Source organism: Palaemon carinicauda, chromosome 13 (assembly GCF_036898095.1).
Source record: "Palaemon carinicauda isolate YSFRI2023 chromosome 13, ASM3689809v2, whole genome shotgun sequence".
NCBI lineage: Eukaryota > Metazoa > Arthropoda > Malacostraca > Decapoda > Palaemonidae > Palaemon > Palaemon carinicauda.
In genome coordinates, this window is record NC_090737.1 from 137,406,311 (window position 1) to 137,427,119 (window position 20,809).

Below are 20,809 nucleotides of genomic sequence, written 5' to 3' on the forward strand. Positions count from 1 at the left end.
TAAAATTAATTTTTATATTTGTTTATATTCGACCTTTCCTAATAGTAGGCGGTCTTTTCTTGGTACCGAAGTTAATTAACATTGAGCCCGTCATTTCGGTTTTACCTGTTAACATATTATGCTATTTTAATGTTTTTGAAAGAATTTCTTTGATAGTCTCGTACTGTTTTCAAAGTTGAACTAACGTTTTGTTTTGTCTCTGCAGTTGTTGACGTTCAGAACGTTCAACTTGCGCTCTATCGTTACGATAGAGAGAGAATTTTCACGGTGTCACGTTGCAGTAAGAGTAACCGTTTTTAGCGTTTTGTTCATTCTTTCTTAGCTTAATGGTTTTAATTCTAATAAAGGAACTTTTTATTTGGGAAATTTTTCAGTTTTTTTCCTTTAACAATAATATGTTTTAACGATATATATGATTGGGCTCTTCTCTCAGGTTCTAAGTCAAGAGAGAGAGAGAGAGAGAGATAGAGACGGAGGGAGAGAGAGCTGGATAAACGTTTCGTTCAAGCGAGTAACGTTGTTATCGTTTTTGCTCTTCTCCCTAGTCTCTTTAGGGGAAGAAGGTAAACGTTTCATGAGTTTTATTCTTGTTCTCAAGCTTTATGCGGTGAGAGATTTTAAACGTAGTTTATTTGATCTAGTGTTTAGTCTCTTTCCAGCCACTGAATTATTTATCTTTCATTAGATTTTTCTGTTACATTGTAATTCTGTTTTCGCAATTACTAACTTTTAAGGAAGGATAGAATTGCGTGTTTCAGGTACAAACCACTTAAAGTTTCGAGTTCAGTGAAATAAGTGCAAACAGAAAATCAAAAGTGATAAGTGATTAGCGCAAAGTGTGTCAGTGTTGTGCGTGAGGGTACTTCTGTGCGTGCCAGTCGTCCTCCCAGTCCGGGACCTCTTGCAAGCTCCCAAGCCCAGGGGAGAAGCAATGTCGAAGGGCAAAAGGGTTCGGCAGGCCTTGATTGGCGCACAGAAGTATCCTCGGTGGTTGCGGGCGTGTCTTACAGAGACCGTCACTCCCACCCGCAGACGATTGAGCCCGTCTTTTACTCGTCTGCAGAAGAAATGTCAGGGAGAAAACGCTGGACTCAGGTCTCAAGACCTCTCAAACGCAAAGTCCAGACCTCAAGAGTTCTACAACCTGGTTGCAGTCATTGGATTAGCTCTGACTCTCCGCAGTCATCAGGTGACTGCACACCTCCTAAGAGAGGTAAGGTGATGCCGCAACAGACCTCATCTTCTGTTAAGGCTTTGCCTCAGCAGACCTTAGCGTCTGTCGACCCCAAGATGACTTTGCTGCAGTCCATGCAGTCACAGCTTGCGGTCTTAATGCGTGAGTGTCAGGCTGAGAAGGTTACACCTCCTCCTGCGATCGCTCCGCCTCACCGCAGTCCAGTCTGCCAGGCGTACGAAGTTGAGGTTCCTCAGGATACCTTACCGCGTACTGAGTTGCCAGTTACCAGCGGTGTGCAGCAACCTCCGCCTTCCTTAAGGCAACCTCAGCAATGGGAGCAGGAGTCTTATGCCTTACTTCCTCCGCTTCCGCCTGCGGTTCCACCAGCGAGGTATCAATCTCTTGAGGTACGACAACCTCTTCCATCCATGAGGCAGCCACCTCAGCACTCGCTGCAGCGACCTCAACCCTCCTCAAGGCGAGAGCCTCAACTCCTTAGGCTAGCACCTCAGGAACCTCAACTCGCGAGACAAGAACTGCGTTCTGCGCAGCCGCTACCTCAACTCTCGCAGCTCACACCTCAGGAACCTCAACTCGTTCCTCAGGAACCTGCTACTGCGCATCCGCTACCCTTACAGCAAGCGCAACTCTTGAGACAAGAAACTCATGCTAGGAGTCAGCCACCTCAACGCATGCATCTGCCACTTTCTCCTCAACTTGAGCCTCTTCCCATTCAACTTTGAAATAACAAATGACAATAATAACACCTCATTACTTTCATAACTTGCATTTGTAATCATATACATGTATGCCTACACAAACATTATGATAATGGAGGTTATTCGTATTACTTAAATAAAAAAATATATATGTATTCCTTGCAATATATTTTTAACAAATCGCAAATATGGCAAAATATCTTCAAAACAAAAATGAATCATGAGTTATGAATGTAATGTAAATATTATGTTGATATTAAAACCCCATGCAAGCATGCATGAAGTAATGCAGTGTTGCCAACAGGGCGAGTTTCCCTGTCCTGAGGTGAAGTAGATTATAGATCGTATATTTAGTGCAGCTTAATTCTACGATTATCATGCCTGCTATCAAATTCATCAACAAAACAGTCTAAATCAATTCCCTCGGCACGTGCACTTTCAATGGACAGTAATGCGATATTACTCAATCTAGCACTGGTCATGGAATTTCTGAGAAATGTTACACGCCATGCAACATGCTCTGCTTCTCTTACAGCATGCTCTACATACAGCATGCTCTGCATACAGCATGCTCTACATACAGCATGCTCTGCATACCTTACCGCATGCTTCTCAGTCACACATCTTTGGTTGTTGCCAACTCACTAGACTGTCAAGCAGTTTCATAACGTTGCCTTCTAGTCTGCTGCTTTTGCACCAGTGAAACCCTCACTGAGAGAACTTAGCTTTTCTCGGATATGGTCCCTGTAGATGAGAAAGTGCTTTTCTCCCTCCTTCTGATATTCCCTTGAGGACTCTGTCATTTGGAGAGGAGCCTTTTGCTGCGTAGCCTCCTATGGACTTTTATTTAAGCATAACATGCTTCCAGGGAAGGTAATGGTTCCACTTCAGTCGCTAACCCCGTCTGTTACCACACCTGCTCCCATAGACCTTGAGCTGTGTTGCAAGACATGCAGTCCAAGCTTAGTCCTTGTTAGAGGATTTTTTGTTTATGGAGTCAGTGTGTCACTGGGAAGACGTTCAACAACCAGCAGAAGTGACTTGTTGTGACGCAGTGCGGCAACCTCAGCAACCCGATAAGGAGTTGTCTATACGACCCAGACAGTCTAGACAGCTTCGGGTTGTCACTGTACTTCCTCGCTTCCCCATGGTTGACAGTTCACAGACTGTGCAGCAGTACCATGATCTTGTGTCAGGCTCCGTCAGACGACTGGCTTTTAAGAGCTCCCACAAGTCGTCGCTGTCTGGAGATTCTCAGATGGACTATGGATCTGACCAAGGAACTGGGCCTCCTGGTCAATTTTGAGGAGTCTCAGCTCGTCCCATCCCAGACCATTGTCTACCTGGGTATGGATCTTCAGAGTCGAGCTTTTCGGGCTTTTCCGTCGGCCCCAAGGATCTTCCAAGCCCTAGAATGCATCCAGAGCATGCTGAGAAGGAACCGATGCTCAGTCAGGTAGTGGATGAGTCTAACAGGGACACTTTCATCGCTGGCCCTGTTCATCGTGTTAGGGAGACTCCACCTCCCCCCCCCTTCAGTATCATCTAGCTGCTCACTGGATAAAGGACATGACGCTAGAGACGGTCTCAGTTCTTGTTTCCGAAGAGAGGAGGTCTTCTCTCGCGTGGTGTAAGAACAGCTTTCTTCTCAAGGAAGTCTACTTTTGGCTGTTCAGAAACCCGACCGCCGTCTCCTCTCGGACGCATCAGACACGGGCTGGGGTGCGACTTTGGACGGACAGGAATGCTCGGGAACATGGAATCAGGAGCAAAGGACACTTCACATCAATTGCAAGGAGTTGTTGGCGGTTCTTCTGGCCTTGATAAACTTCAAGTCCCTCCAGCTTAACAAGGTGGTGGAGGTGGACTCTGACAACACCACAGCCCTGGCTTACATCTTCAAGCAGGGAGGGACTCTTTCGTGGAAGTTGTTCTAGATCGCAAGGGACCTCCTCATCTGGTCAAAAGATCGAAAGCTCACGCTGGTAACGAGGTTCATTCAGGGCGGTATGAATGTCATGGCAGATCGCCTCAGCCGGAAGGGTCAGGTCATCCCCACAGAGTGGACCCTTCACAAGAGTGTTTGCAGCAGACTTTGGGCCCTGTGGGGTCAGCCAACCTTAGATCTGTTCGCTACCTCGATAACCTAGAGACTCCTGTTGTATTGTTCTCCGATTCCAGACCCAGCAGCAGTTCACGTGGATGCTTTTCTGCTGGATTGGTCCCATCTCGACCTGTATGCATTCCCGCCGTTTTAGATTGTCAACAGGGTACTTCAGAAGTTCTCCTCTCGCAAAGGGACACGGCTGACGTGGATTGGCTCCGCTCTGGCCCGCGAGAGAATGGTTCTTAGAGGTACTGCAATGGCTGGTCGACATTCCCAGGACTCTTCCTCTAGGAGTGAACCTTCTACGTCAACCTCACGTAAAGAAGGTACACCCAAACCTCCACGCTCTTCGTCTGACTGCCTTCAGACTTTCGAAAGACTCTCAAGAGCTAGGGGCTTTTCGAAGGAGGCAGCCAGAGCGTTTGCCAGAGCAAGGAGAACATCCACTCTCAGAATCTATCAGTCTCAAGGGGAAGTCTTCCGTAGCTGGTACAAGACCAATGCAGTTTCCTCAACCAGTACCACTGTAACCCAGATTGCTGACTTCCTGTTACATCTAAGGAAAGTAAGATCCCTTTCAGCTCCTACGATCAAGGGTTACAGAAGTATGTTGGCAGCGGTTTTCCGCCACAGAGGCTTGGATCTTTCCACCAATAAAGATCTACAGGACCTCCCTAGGTCTTTTGAGACCTCAAAGGAACGTCGGTTGTCCACTCCAGGCTGGAATCTAGACGTGGTCCTAAGGTTCCTTATGTCATCAAGATTTGAACCTCTCCAATCAGCCTCTTTTTAGGACCTCACATTAAAAACTCTTTTCCTCGTGTGCTTGACAACAGCTAAAAGAGTAAGTGAGATCCACGCCTTCAGCAGGATCATTGTTTTCACATCTGAAACGGCTACATGTTCCTTGCAGCTCGGTTTTTGCTAAACGAGCTTCCTTCACGTCCTTGGCCTAAGTCGTTCGAGATCCCAAGCCTGTCCAACTTGGTGGGGAATGAACTGGAGAGAGTACTTTGCCCAGTTAGAGCTCTTAGGTACTATCTAAAAAGGTCTTAACCTTTACGAAGACAATCAGAAGCCTTATGGTGTGCTATCAAGAAACCTTCTTTCCCAAGTTCTAAGAACTCAGTTTCTTACTATTCAGGCTTCTGATTAGGGAAGCGCATTCTCATCTGAAGGAAGAAGACCTTGCTTTGCTGAAGGTAAGGACACATGAAGTGGGAGCTGTGGCTACTTCAGTGGCCTTCAAACAGAACCATTCTCTGCAGAGTGTTATGGATGCAACCTATTGGAGAAGCAAGTCAGTGTTCGCATCATTCTATCTCAAAGATGTCCAGTCTCTTTACGAGTACTGCTACACCCTGGGACCATTCGTAGCAACGAATGCAGTAGTAGGCGAGGGCTCAGCCACTACATTCCCATAATCCCATAACCTTTTAACCTTTCTCTTGAATACTTTTTATGGGTTGTACGGTCGGCTAAGAAGCCTTCCACATCCTTGTTGATTTGGCGGGTGGTCAATTCTTTCTTGAGAAGCGCCGAGGTTAAAGGTTGTGATGAGGTCCTTTAGTATGGGTTGCAGCCCTTGATACTTCAGCACCTTAGAGTTGTTCAGCCTCCTAAGAGGAACGCTGCGCTCAGTAAGGAAGACGAACTTATTTAAGGCAGAGTAATGGCTCAAGTCGACTTCCTTACCAGGTACTTGTAATTTCATTGTTATTTTGAATAACTGATAATATGAAATACGGGATACTTAGCTTCTTGATATACATGTACACTGGTTTTCACCCACCTCCCTGGGTGTGAATCAGCTACATGATTATCGGGTAAGTTTAATATTGAAAAATGTTATTTTCATTAGTAAAATAAATTTTTGAATATACTTACCCGATAATCATGATTTAATTGACCCACCCTTCCTCCCCATAGAACCAGTGGACCGAGGAAAAATTGAAGTGGTGTCAACAAGAAGTACTGCAGTACCTGGCCACAGGTGGCGCTTGTGAGTACACCCCCCTCTTGTATAGCGATCGCTGGCGTATCCCTTCCGTAGAATTCTGTCGGGCAACGGAGTTGACAGCTACATGATTATCGGGTAAGTATATTCAAAAATTTATTTTACTAATGAAAATAACATATTTCAATTAATCTTCCCTGATATACATATGCAATATGCTTTAAAAATTGAACTTCTTGGCAAGAAATGTAAAAACACATTTTCATCTTTATTTGACTAGTCCAAATTAGTTCCTCAATCTTGCCACCAGGTGGTGTGTTCTAGCATCTGATTACAAATTTCAACTTTGATTCAATTACAGAAGTTCTGTAACTGGTATCATTGTTTCTTTATAAAGTCTATACAGTACTTATTATTCCCAAAGTATGTCCTTGTATTCTTGTAAAGCTAAGTATTTTGTGAGTGTCTTTATGGTGTCCGCAGTGACCCTCATGCAAAATAAATAGCATGTAGGAGCAAAAATTTTTATATAGACGGTTAGTGGGAGGAACATCTGCAAGATTTCTCCCAAAGAAGAGATATTCTCCCATGTTAAACATATGGATAAACAAGAAAAAGATAAAGCCAATGAAAAACCTAAGCACGACTCAGCTATAACAGCTTCTAGGGGCTTTTCAGACAACCTTAATTCTGTCAGCCCTCTTTCCTCCCAATTATTCTTATCGTGTTTCAGTTCCCCTCTGCTCACTCACAGTCTCCTCCAAGGTCTAAGTCCATTTTCAGCAAGATTTTGATTGGTTGGGGATGGTAAATGATTTACCTAAAATCTTCCATAAAGCTATTTTGTGCCCCACTTTTAGGAAATGTTTGTTCCAGGTCCTTCACCTTGCTTTCTCCCAGAGCTACCTATAACTATCAGAGCTCTTGGTGTGCCCAGCTGCTCCTATTTCCTCTCTTCAGAAGTTTTTTCTTTTTGTTTGTTATGCATTCATCAGCTAATATTTACTCTTCATTCGAACCTTTTATTTGCTGTTACTTTACTTTGATGGCTGCTTTTCCGGTCCCATACAGCAGGGGAACCCCACTCTCTACAGGACCTCCACTGTCATTTTACCCTGTTTGTTCACAGTATTTATCTTTTCAAGTCACATATTGTTCATTTACTGTTAAATCGTCACTGTCAAAAGACTCATGAAATAAGAAAGTCTTCAGTTTCCTCCAAGAATTGTATCCTATCCCGAGCATTTACGCACAGTCCAAGTATTCAGCATCCAATTCTGCCTCTCCTCATAATTGGCTACACCTTTCCAATCCTTATTTTAGACTTGGGTAGGGTAATTTCAATAAGAGGTTTGATAAGTATTCACAGAAACTTTGTTGTAAATCCAACTACTCTAAGACGACCCTTTTCTTGTCTTTGGCTGTTACAGTAAATCCTTCAGAGCTAGTTTCTACTCCTGAACATATTTCAGAATTGACTTATTGCCGTCTTGCCTTTCTATGTTAAATATGATCCTTTTGGATAAATTTTCTAATTTTATATTGCGCTGTCTTTGTTGTGTGTATTTTGTATATGACTATAGCAATGAACTGTGGTATAGTATGGTATGTTGTTATCGTTACTGATAAAGTAATTTATGCAGATTTTTGTCGTCAAACTGTTTTCATAAAGTTCTAATTGTATCTAATTATGTTTCTTTTTGCTATTATTATCAGTGTATTATATAATAATGTTTTGATGTTTTTACTGTTTTTAAAATATTTTATTTTAATTGTTCATTATTTTTCATATCGTTTATTTATTTCCTTGTTTCGTTTTCTCATTGGCTAGTTTTCCCTGTTGGAGCCTTTGGGCTTATAGCATCTTGCTTTTCCAACTAGGGTTATAGCTTAGCTAATAATAATAATAAACCTAGCTAGAAAAATAGAATGCTACAATGCCAAGAGGGCTCGCTGCAGTGGGAAAAGCACCCAGTGTGGAAAAGCAACGGAAAATTTAGTAATGAACCAAAAGGGAGAATAATGAAAAGTTGAATTTAAATAGATTCATAAGTACAGTAATAGAAAAATTATGAAGCAAGACTTATGCGTACCTGCTCAACATGAAAGTTTTACCATCAAGTTTCTCCCATTCAACTATTTGATTAGGAAGGTCATTGAAAAATTTAGTCATAGCCAGAATAAAAAACTTAGGTTATTGTTTAGCTTTCTTCCTCAAGAAATAAAATTCAAATCTGTTAAAACTAACTACATTTCTAATGCTATGTGGTGGATTGTATAGTCTTGGAAGATACAATGTCTAGTTTTAATTACAAACTGTGTTAGATCCCCAGTCAGATAATTAAACAATAATTCATTTCAAGTTATGCGAGATGTTTTTATTTTTGTCTTGATACAAAAAAAAAAATTAAAACTTTTGATGGTCCTTGAACACGTACCTCTACAAGGTCTAGTTCTTCATACGAACAACTGTGTTAGATTCCCAGTCTGATAAGGAAGTAATAATTCATTTCAAATTTTGATACAAAAAAAAATTTTAAAACTTTATATGATCCTTGAACACGTACCTCATTGTACTGGGAAGGCTACAATTGGCATGCTGTATTTATCTGTATATTGCTTTCTGCCTACAACTCCCTTTGATTCACACTTTATTTTACTCATTTATAAGTAGAAATTTGTCTTTTTCCAAGTTTGAGTTTGTCTAAGAAATTACAACTTTAGTGACTGCTCAATGGGTATGATTGATGCCTTTATTTAATGAAGGAAATTAGTAAACTTTTATTCATTAACAAGTGGTTCACGGTTTATTTTATTGTTACTAGAAAGATTCATCCTCATCAGCTGTTGTTAGTCCAATGTAGGACAAAGGCCTCAGACAGGTCCTTCCACATGCATCTCTATGTAGTCTTTCTATGCCAGACTATACCCGCAAAGTTTCTTAGCTTGTCAATCTACTGTCTTTCTTCTGCCTCGTTTGTAATCTTTAGGCAACCATTCCGTTATCCTTTTTGTCCTTTTATTATGTCATTCTCATTACAGTGCATGTCCTGCCCACTTCCATACAGTGCTTATCCCGACCCCATCCATTTCTTTTTCTTACATGTTGTTAGAGTATCCTTTAGTTTGCCCTTGTATCTACGTTGTCTTTTTCTGTCTCAGTGATATTCCCATCATTATTCTTTCCATAGCTCTCCGAGTTGTAACTAGCTTATGTTCTAAGCCTTTGTTAAAGCTCCAAGATTAGTACAGTATCAATTAAATGTTTTCTTATGTTGTTGATGTTATTTATGATTTGGGTGTAAATTTCACCTTGGCTTATGTATAATTAAATTGTGGATGGTGCTATTTTTTCACTGTTTCTGGTGCCTCGAGAAAATTATTCCTCACAAAAAAATAAGTATTACTGTGCAAGGAACAATATGACATGTTTTTTATGTATCCTTTAAATTTGTTATATCTGTACATATATATATTTTTTTTTACCCTAGGGGTGGTCGTCTGGCACCGACGGACATATTGCAGGGAACAGCCAGAGATCTAGCCTTGTACAAGCAACATCTTCCAGCTTTGGGTACTTCATTCATCAAGACTCATCCTTTGGGAATTTCATATTGCCAGTTTTACCACGACTAGAACCAAAGTGATAGAACTCATCATTGTATGTATATGCCTGTTGCTATTTCTTGCATAGCATTTAGTTATCACTTTTATAAAGGTCTTTTATACATATAAGCCAACATGATCAAACTCAAGGAGTTGGAGGGATGGCTCCAGGAAGTAGAAGGATTTGAAAAACCTAAGGTTCAGTTGGAGCAGTACGAAACTCCAGCGCATATTGCCTCGAGAATGATTCATACTATTGAAGCCTCATTTGGAGATCTGGAAGGGAAAATCGTCGCAGACTTGGGTTGCGGATGTGGAATGTTGACGATCGGTGCTGCAATGGTGGGAGCTGGCATAACTTATGGGTAAGATATAATAATAGCATTTTACAGGACTAATTTTCTCATAATTATTATGGTTCAATTTCAAAGAGTTTTACAAAAACACAAACTTTAAAGTGCTTTTTCATCTTTTATTGGCAAAGTTTAGCATACAAGATTATAAATAACTACTAGCAATAATGGTTCAGGAATGCTGAAGCTATTTACATTTTATGTTCAATTACAATTAGCTCAGCAGTTTTATTTTTTTTTCTTCAAACACTGCAAAATATTTTTGTGATCCCAATAGTCTGGTTGTCTTTATATCATGTTGACTTTTTTTGCACGCTCCAGAAGGCCAATCTGTCAACAAAGATTGCATCTGAGAGGTCTTTATTAAAAAAAATAGTAATAATAATCATATACAAATGTATATTTTTCTGTTTATATGTATAACAGTAACTTAACAAATATGGTAACTAAACAACTTCATTACTTGAAACTGCAAAAACCTTATTCATTTAAGATACAAAACCATCTATGTAAATTAACAGATGGTAACTTTTATTGACCTATTTCAGTTATAAAATGTTTAGAGATATACATATGTATAATCATTTTGATGTATAACAAAAAAGAATATAAAGTAGCACTCTGCACAGAGTCTAAGGAACTTTAATGTAATGCATTCTTTTATTACCAAATTAGTAGGTTCTGATAAGGCAGTGGTTTGTATCTAATAGGAGTAGAATTTACCATGAGATATTTGATTTTGTATATTCTAATTAATACTAGCTCAATGAATCATTATTTTGATTTTTCCCAATATTCATATGCTTTAATGCTTCAAGCTCGAGTTTATTTCCATTAAAAAGTGAAAACGATAGTTTTCCTGGATTTTAATTTGCCATCTCGGTAGTTCACACCTCTCGCTTTTCTTCCCAACCCCCTCTCTCCACTTCCTCAACGTCTCTAAATTGAACCAGAAAATCTCAAATCAATCAATCAATCTCTAAATTGAAACTATTATGCAGCCAGGCCTTCTCCATCATGAGGTGAATACTACACACTATTCTAGAAGTTTTATTCCAGCTGTGACCAAGTTGTGGAATGATCTTCCTAATCAGGTTGCAGCAAATGTTTTTATTTTGACCAGGCTGACATGAGTCTTTTTTATAGTTTATATATGACATCTGTTTTGATGTTACTGTTTTTAGAATTATTTATTGTTAATTTGTTCTCATCATTTATTTATTTCCTTTCCTCACTGGGCTATTTTTCCCTATTGGAGCCCTTGGGCTTATAGCATCTTACTTTTCCAACTAGGGTTGTAGCTTGGCTAGTAATAATAATAAATTTAACTTTTACATTCTATAGAAACTCCATATTCCTACTCCGCATTGGGGATATTTTGATACCCTGCCATTCGTATCCCTTACTCCAAGGACTGAAAAAAGCTACATCAGAGCTCTTAACATGGCAGAAGCTGTGAAATCTATGCTGTTGCTATTAACTTACTTCACTCTCCACGGCTGTATACCCATTTGCGATTGGCTCAGTCACTGCCATTTGCCTCTGCTAACAATTTCTTTGCATATTTAGTATGAAAACAGATGTTACCTTCTTCAAGAATCTAATAAAATAAGTGTTTTTCATCAGTCACAGCTTACACTCCATTTTCCCAATTCTTTGGCAGTTTTGTTTCCTACTTCTGGTGTTTGTACATGCACCTGGATTTGCTCAAGGGCCGCATGGCACATATGTTAGTTTTTAACCCTCTCTTGACTTTGCTAACTGATCATTGTTTATTGCCAATAATAAATTCTCTTGGCTTTTAAGGCTCCTTCACTCGTTTTGGTGCTTTCATCTACTCTGGGTTTGCACATACACTGTTAGTTACTCACAGTTTTGCACCTACCCATGGCTTACTTGTATGCCTGTGAAAACTCCTGTTCCGAAGATTCAATAGCTTGAAAACAGGTTTAGAGTGCTTGTTAAAGACTAGTATTTTATATAAAATATTGTAATTACAGTACAGTAGAGTTTACTATACATTCATAAAAATATTGAAGAAAACAAATATTTATAAATGTTAGAATATTTTTTTAGTTGCTTTTAGGTGAATTTTAAACTGACACCTTGTTCTGGTCATGCAACTGCTCCTCGACTTGTTTCTGCTTTTAGGTTTGGACTGAAAACTGATCCTGTATTATAATACTTGCATTTTAGTGATGGTATCTGCTGTATTCATGCATTTTCTAATACAGTATAGAAGAAAAGTATTTTATAATAAAATATTTTTACATACAGTACAGTACACATAAGAAAATTAATATTTATCTGTCTATTTACCAAGGTATTTCCCCTAATTATGGAGGGTAGCCGACATCAAACAAATGAACAAAAGGGGACCTTTCCTCTCTCCGCTCCTCCCAGCCTGACGAGGGGTTCAGCCAAATTTGTCTGTTACTGCTAGGGTGCCATAACCCACCCTCCCCAATACACTTCATATAAGAAAATGAATATTTATAATGTAATATTAAAGAGTAATATTTTTTAGTTGGTTTTAGGTAAATTTTAAATTGACAGCTGCTACTTGGTTTTGAGCTGATCCTTGATTTGTCTCTGCTTCTAAGTTTGGACTGGCAATTGGTCTTGCTACCATGACACTAGCACTTGAGTAATGGTATTTGGTCATGTGCCTACCTGCATTTTCTAATATGCATCATTCATTTTTGCAGTAAAAGATTATGGGATCGCTTGACCACTTGTACAAGTGTTTGCCTCTCTACTGTTGCTTCTTTTGGCATCTCTCTGTTTGTTAATTTTGCCCTGTAGCATTAGAGACTTTAGCTATAAGTGCTCTTTCTACACCCCCCAAGATATCCCCTGCATATGATGGTCCAGCAACCTGTACCATGTGTCCTTATGGTAAAATTCGTTCTCTCAAATCGTTAAGGAAGATATCTTTTAAGTGAGTGGGGGCTGGTGCTGTAAGAAGCACGAGTTTACAGACATGGAAAATGTTGATGATTGCATTATACCTCCTACCCCAGATCCATTCTCTCATGGTGGGTACCAATTCAAACGGAGAACCTGGATCCACTTCAACCTCTATTTATTTTCCACCAAGGTTCAAGAGCTTTATTCTACACTTTTACAAATGGAACAAGTGGTAAATTACCACTCCTGCAGCTTCTAACCTAGAATATCCTCAGCCATTTATTAAACAAGTTTAAGGAGAATGACTCACAATCTCTGGCTTAGAAGTTTGGAAATTCAATTTGCTTTGCTTGCCTTTGGCCAAGAAACCTCAAAGAGCTTATTACAATGTTTTGGAGGATCTTTCATCCAGCTCTTTCTTTGGTAGACTTCCGTGTTCCCAAAGGAGATAGTAATACCTTTGAAAGGATTATCAAGGCCTACTTTTCTGTGGATTTTTCTCAGAGGGTACTCTGTAATAACATAAGGTCCCTTATGCCTCCAGAAGAACGAACCCTAGTCTGGCAGCATTCATCAATCCCATGATTGCACAGTTGCGAGTGAGGTTAGTGAACACATTCACTAACCCCATTGAAGAGAAGGGAGCAGCTTCTACTCTGTTTTCAACTAGTAGTTACAGGGAGATGGAATTTCACTCAGATTTTGTATGTCTTCTGGTCCCCTACAGTTTCTATTTAGGGTCAGCCAATCATTTGTCTCTAGACAGTAGAGACCGTTCTGACCAAATCTCTTTCACTGTGGATTTTAGTAAAGCATCCCAATGACATCTTGAGCCTTCAAGCTCTAGTGGGAGGGAGACTTGAAAACCTCTGTAAGTTTTACTTTCTCAGATGTTATGGATGGAGGCAAACTCGTCACTGCTTTTGTCAACCCCCAAAAAGTGAATGTTATCCTTTGGCCTATGGAATGCTTACTCTCATATCCTCATTCATCTGTATTAGAGAAATTCCTGAAATTGGTCTGAGTGGAAGGGACCCTATTCTGTGCCCCACACTTCGGCCTAAGTAGAAACACGCACGTCTTTACAAGTCATTGCTCCATTCGAGAAAATTATGCTTCTAGTTATACAAATTTTGTACCTAGGCAACTAATGGTTATTCTCTGGTGGAAAAAAGGAATAATCTTGTGGGTGCCTTGAGCTTCTGGTAGTATTCAAAGCCATAAATTTTGTGAAAGGGAAGATCATTGCACTCCCTGCAGACAACCCAACATCTCTTCCTTTAGTTTGCAAGAGAGAGGCCATAAATTTCCAGACCCTCTAACCCTTTACACAGGAAATCCTCAGACATACAAAAGCAAGAAATGTCACCCTGATCTCATAATTTGTCCTAGGAAATATGTATGTCCTTGTAGACCAGTTAGTACCAAATCCTGCCCTTTGAATAATTCTAACCTTCATAGGACTGCCAATGTAACTTCAAGGGAGAATTTAACTATACCTAGTGGATTACCAGTACCCCTCTAACTAAATACTGTAGAGTACAGTTTATTCCTACGCAGATACCAAGTTCTGAATCATTTAATGGGGTTACTTCTGATTTTGTTTTCTACGGCCAGACAATCAAAAATGAAATCGGTAGATTGCGTCATACTACGTTGCTGGGTACTGCGTATGACAGACTACGCTTGTCTTGAGTGTCTAGCCACAACACTTCTGGCCATGCTGGCAGTCTGACATCCATGCCTTCACTCTTACAATCAGACAACTGCATCGCCTGTTCTTTGTACTATTTTACTTGTGCTTGTGTCATTGACATCACTTGTCACTTGTTTATTCATCATTTGTGGGTTAGTGTGTGTGCCTTTTGACTATAGTATTTGAAATTCTGGGCCGTTCTGGGCCGTAATTTTGTCGCCCTTGTGGAACCTTTATGAGCCTGATAAGACGTAGAACCTCACCCGGTTTGCCAGCCGTGTCGAGGAAAAAGATGTTAAGTAGAATCCCCATGTGAGTATTATAGGGAGTGATCATCCTTCTAGTGGGATAGATATCGTTCTCGGAAGCGAGCCAAGACAGATCGCTCTCCTCTTCCTCCTCCTTTGGCAAGCAGTGAGAAGAAACACAAGGTAGGTTCTGTGTCAAATTTCGTCATCTCCCCACCAAGTTCTGCATGTCACAACCTCTCTGAGGTTTCTGTCATAGAGGACGATGGCCCCAATTTCCTTAAATGTTCTCTCCTAGTGTTAATAATGTGCATTATGAAATTGGACAAGTTCTTATCGTAAATCCATGGCTACGGCACCTATGTTCCCCGAGCCAGATCCACTGGATGCTTATATTCCGGACTACGCTGTTATGTCTACATCCCCCTCACTCTCCACGAGTGCACCAAGTGAGGATTTATATCTTTCAGATTATGCAGGTAAGATGTTCCCTTTCGAAGTGTCTCCCATTAGAAAAATGAAAGCATCTCCTCATTTCCATAAGGACTTGAGAGTCGAGCCTGTCATTTCCCCTTGTACTAAGACGGCCTTATTTGAAGATCCTGATTACCAGTCTCCAACTCGAACTAACGAGAAAGGCTTGTCTCGTACTGCTGGGGGTCCTCGGCAGAAAACTTCTCTAAAGAGCGCCTGGGATGAGTCGAGAGATTTGTTAACTTTTTAGTATGAGGGTGATTGGACCGCTTCAGTCGTGTGTCTCTCCCCCCCCCACCCCCCCTTCTAGAGTTGGCAATGCTTTCATGCTTCAGTCAGGGGTCTCCTCCCAAGCTTTCTAAAGTGGGGAAGTTTTGTGTAACTATTCCTGCCATGCCAAGCTATGAAAAATACAAACTACTGTATATAAAATTTGTAGTATTTAACATATGAATATTGGGGAAGAATATCTAGCATATGAATATTTGGTAGGATTAAATGAAATAAAGCAGATTTATTGGATAAAATTATTTCAATACTTAGCAATCTTATACAGTATTGGTTGCAAACAAATGCTAGCCACTTGCACCAGTGGCGAGTTGTGAACTGCTGAGTCAGCTACTTAAGATTTTTCTAGTTGTAAGCTCTGTCTTGAAGCATAGAAGCATATAAATCAGGCAAGTACTGAATAACAGCTACTAGATTATACTGTATTATGAAAATTACCGAGACAGCTACTTAAAATTGTTTTCTAGTAGTAAGCTCAGGCTTGAAGCATATGAATTGTTTAAGTATTGAATAACAGCTACTAGATTATATTATGAAAATTTACTTTTATGTATCAGAAGTATTATGCGTCATATATCGTGCATTTCAGTTTTGATATTGACGAAGATGCAATCGAGACCTGCCAGAGTAATGTGGAGAGTATCCTGTCCGACACAGCAGTGGAATTACTACAGGTTGATGTGAAGTCACTAGGAACTCCTGAATGTCGGTTTCACAAGTTTTTTGACACCGTTATTCTCAATCCTCCGTTTGGAACGAAACGCAACCAAGGGACTGACATGGAATTTTTAAAGATTGCTCTTTCTCTGTCCAGAACATCCGTATACAGTCTTCACAAATCAGCTACTCGTGCACACATCGCAAAGAAAGCTGAAGAGTGGGGTGTTAAAATGCAGGTTATAGCCGAGCTTCGATATAACTTGGATAGTTCTTATAAATTTCACAAAAAAAAATCAGTTGACATAGAGGTAGATTTCATTAGGTTTTATCACAAATAGCATTTAAGGCAAATAAAATCTCTAGTTTTGTATCAATGGCTTAAAAAGTGATGTTGAAAACTTCTGTCAAGAATTCAATTTCAATTGAATAGAAAATTTGTGATTATGATAAAGTACTGTATAATCTAAATAATTCTTTGTGTGAATATTCTGTTACAATCATTCCACTTAACCCTTTTACCCCCAAAGGACGTACTGGTACGTTTCACAAAACTCATCCCTTTACCCCCATGGATGTACCGGTACGTCCTTGCAAAAAAATGCTATAAAAATTTTGTTTTTCATATTTTTGTTAATCTTTTTAGAAAATTCAGGCATTTTCCAAGAGAATGAGACCAACCTGACCTCTCTATGACAAAAATTAAGGCTGTTAGAGCAATTTAAAAAAAATATATTGCAAAATGTGCTTGGAAAAAAAAAATCCCTGGGGGTTAAGGGTGGGAAAGTTCCAAATAGGTTGGGGGTAAAAGGGTTAATTATAATTTGCTTTGTATTCTGTCACAAGATTTTCAGTCACTGTCAAACAACATTATGGCTCTCTCACTGAGAAAAGTAAAGCATTTAATCGCATGTGGTAATTTTTTTATATGAATGTTCGAAAACATACAATTGAGAGTCAAGAATTATAGTATTTTATTATCCTCCTTTGTCCTATATACAGAATAATTTATGGATTAAAGGAGATGAAAGTGATTGTGTCGAGCAAATCCAATCTCTATTTGTATACAAATAACCCATTAAATAAAATGTAAGTTTAGGTGCAATTGAATATATTATTATGTCTGACCCTAAGGAGTACTTCTCAAATCTTAATAGTCATATATTGACCAAGATAAAAGTGAGAAGAAGCAACACTGAGTACTAGAACCCAGACTCTTATAATTTTACTAAAATGTAGAGTCAAGAATAAAACCGCTTGACAAGTGCCAAATTGTCCTGAATTTGTCTGCTCATGGGCTGCCAGGTTGTTGATAATAAACTAAAGAAACAGTTGTTGAAAAGGAAGGGGAAGTGAATCCTTGAAATTGTAAGACTGGCCACTAATCTACATGAATTTGTTAGAAGCCCCAATGGAACTTTCACCAAACCAGAGATTACTCCGCATAAAATCAGGCCATCTATTCAACCAGACTACAGTATTTAAAATGGAATTGACACATTTTGTGAAAAAGAGGTGTAATAGTATACTGATCACTGTTAACTACAACACACAAGGGTGATATTACAAAAAAAAATTAGTCAAAAGAATCAGGAAGTGCATCAGCAGTCTTGACCCAAGCTCAAGTTATGAATTAAAGAACATTGTGACATGAATCAAAATTCTTAAGAGCACAATAGATTCTAGAGCCACACAACAACCTACACCTTTGTGCTACAATTGAGGGAGAGAAATTGAAGGAATTGAACCTATATTGAAGGATTTGATTCTGCTTGTTTATCTTAAATAACATAAGTATATCAATCTACCATGGCACTTCCCCCAATTTTTGGGGGTAGCCAACATCAAAGAAAAAAAAAAGGGGGGAGGAATTTTTCTTCTCTTCGTTCCTCCTAGCCTAGTTTGGTTGCTACTGCTAAGGTGCCACACAGCTCACCCTCCCCCATTATCTACCACAAAGAAGCTTCATATAATACCCTACTGCCGCTACCTCAGTGATCACTAAGGCGACCGGAGGAAGCAGCAGAGCCTATCAGAACTGCATCACAATTGCTCACCATTCGTTCCTATTTCTAGCATGCCCTTCTGCTTCTCACATCAACCTTCGTATCACCTAGAGCTTTCTTCACTCCATCCCTCCACCCAAACCTTGGCCTTCCTCTTGTACTTCTCCCATCAACTCTTGCATTCATCACCTTCTTCAGCAGACAGCTTTTTTTCCATTCTCTCTACATGGCCATAACCACCTAAACTTATTCATAGCCACTGTAGCTGCTAATTAATTTCTTACACCCATTCTCACCCTCACTACTTTGTTCCTAACCTTATCTCATCGAGGTACACCAGCCATACTCCCGACACTTCATCTCAAACAAATTCAATTTCTGTCTCTCTGGTTCTTTCATTCCCCACAACTCCGATCCATATATCACAGTTAGTAGAATCACTTTCTGACACAACTCTCTCTTTACATTCATTCCTAACCCTCTATTCTTTAACATTCCCTTCACTGCCCCCAGCACTTTACATCCTTCATTCACTCTGACGTACATCTGCTTCCACTCCACCTTATACTGTATAGCAACAACAGACTCCAAATACTTAAACTGGCCTACTTCCTCAAGCAAGTCTCCATTCAACATGACATTCAGCCTCGCACCACCTTCCCTTCTCGTACATCTCATAACCTTACTCTTATCCACATACGTATAACTCTCAACTTCCTTCTCTCACACACCCTTCCAAACTGTGTCACTAATCGACCCAGCTTCTCCGAGTCTGCAGAAGAGGTGAAAAGAATACAATAAGGATCAACAAAACAATAAAAGAAATTGTAAGTATTAGATTACAGTATTGGTAAAAACTTAACCAATAAATATAATTCTTGTATTCATTTATCCGAACAAGAGAAAATAAAATCTGGATATTAAATTTCTATGAGGTATTGCTCTTTTGCAGAGATGTTGGAAATATTAAAAAAAAAAAAAATAGTGGTCAAAAAGTATAAAACCCACTGCTGTATCCTAAGCAAGTCTGTAAAATCTAACAGCATAATCGAAAACTAGGTCTTATTCCCTTCATCAATGAGATATTGTGGGAACCAAGAGGTGAAGACTTGAGCCACTAAGTGCTGTTTTTGCCCAGAAAACTTTCACAAACTGGTTGTTTCAGGAGAGGAATATATGTAAGATATTGAGAAAAAATTCTGGATTATTTATGTAAACCACAAACAGTATCTACCAACATATATATTTTTTTTTACATAATGTACATTGTATCTATACACTTTATGGCAAATGTAAAGTATAAAAATATAGAGGTACAGTATGTAATATGCTAATACTGTAACTATTATTGTATACCTGTACCGTACAACACAGGAATGCATAATGTATGTACATAGTGTATTGTATTTATACAAATATGTACAATACAGTACATAGTACACTTCATGCATACTGTACATTTTACAATATAAAGTGCACATACTGTTAATATTAGTGCACTGATTCAATAACCATCTAGGCTACTTGGATACTCACAGATGCCTCCAGTCTTCTTCACAATTATCCTATTTGGTAATGACACTGACAATGACGTTCTTCGGGTGACTACACCAATGACCTGAACTATGATGATGTAGGCATCACAGCAGCAGATATTCACTTGAAGAAATGGCAGGAGGATTAACTAGATCTGTGTCAGTTGCTTAAAGGCTTAGATATAGATAGTTGCTAAGAGGGGAAGACATAGATGACATTGGGATGTTGCAACTAGCAGATGACAAAGGAATATGTCACGAGAGAGGAGCAGACAAAGCATTTCGTTGAAAGTTGTGGGTCGAGAGAAGATTAAGCAGAGTTGTTGGGCGGAAGCAAACACTGCTGACGGTAATGCTTTGTCTACTGTTCCCCTATTAGCATTTCCTTTTTTTTACTTTGGAAAAGAACATTGAGATACCATACTACAGTATATAGTCGTTTACTTTTGTGTTTGCCTTTTCACTTTGTCATTGCTTTTTGCAAAGGTAACAGAGTTTTCATAATATTTCTTGTCACTTTAATTCAGTGCTGAATAAGAGGTTCATTATTCTTTTTTTTTGGCCCCTTTTAAATTATGCACCACTTAATTTGTCGAAAGCAAAGTTTTGCAGCTCATATCCTTGCAGTCTTCATCTCTTTCTTCTGCCATTGACTGAATGAGTTTTCTAACTTTGTATTCATGAACGCTTTCCTAATGTTCTACATGTTTGACATCATCCAGGGGGTCCCTCAGTCCGTCGCCAACATCATCCACGAGGTCCCTCATTCCGTCGCCACCAGGCAGTCTTGCCATCTCAAGTGTCCTTATGACTTCACCTTCCATTTGTGGGATGTCTTTGATGTCATTAACATCCTCTGATCATAAATTCTTCCCGCAGGATTGTTGGTTTTTAACTGCTGCTCGTCCATGCTCCTTTAATGTATGTAAAGGCATCATTAACTAAATTAGTATGCGTTAGTACATACTATACTGTAATCAAATCAAACAAACCTGGCAATGGCATAAAAAATGGGAATTACATTTACGATATCTATATAACAATACAAAGTAGACTCGCGATCAACTGTAGGTTCT

General features: G+C 39.4%; 2 protein-coding genes across 3 annotated transcripts in view; both read left to right on the plus strand.

Annotated features, from left to right (window-relative positions):
• The window catches only part of LOC137652504 (SOSS complex subunit C homolog), a 70,063-nt gene extending 60,456 nt beyond the window's left edge, over window positions 1-9,607 (plus strand). For both annotated transcript variants that reach the window (XM_068385953.1, XM_068385952.1), the window contains exon 3: window positions 9,452-9,607. In XM_068385953.1, the coding sequence (XP_068242054.1) occupies window positions 9,452-9,607 (156 nt within the window). The remainder of the gene's footprint in view (window positions 1-9,451) is intronic.
• A 94-nt stretch (window positions 9,608-9,701) lies between these two features.
• On the plus strand, window positions 9,702-17,157 carry LOC137652502 (rRNA N6-adenosine-methyltransferase METTL5-like). Its single transcript, XM_068385950.1, has 2 exons — window positions 9,702-9,931; window positions 16,125-17,157. Exons 1-2 carry the CDS (start codon window positions 9,702-9,704, stop codon window positions 16,531-16,533), a joined length of 639 nt encoding a protein of 212 aa, XP_068242051.1. The 3' UTR covers window positions 16,534-17,157.
• The last annotated feature ends 3,652 nt before the right edge of the window (window positions 17,158-20,809 follow it).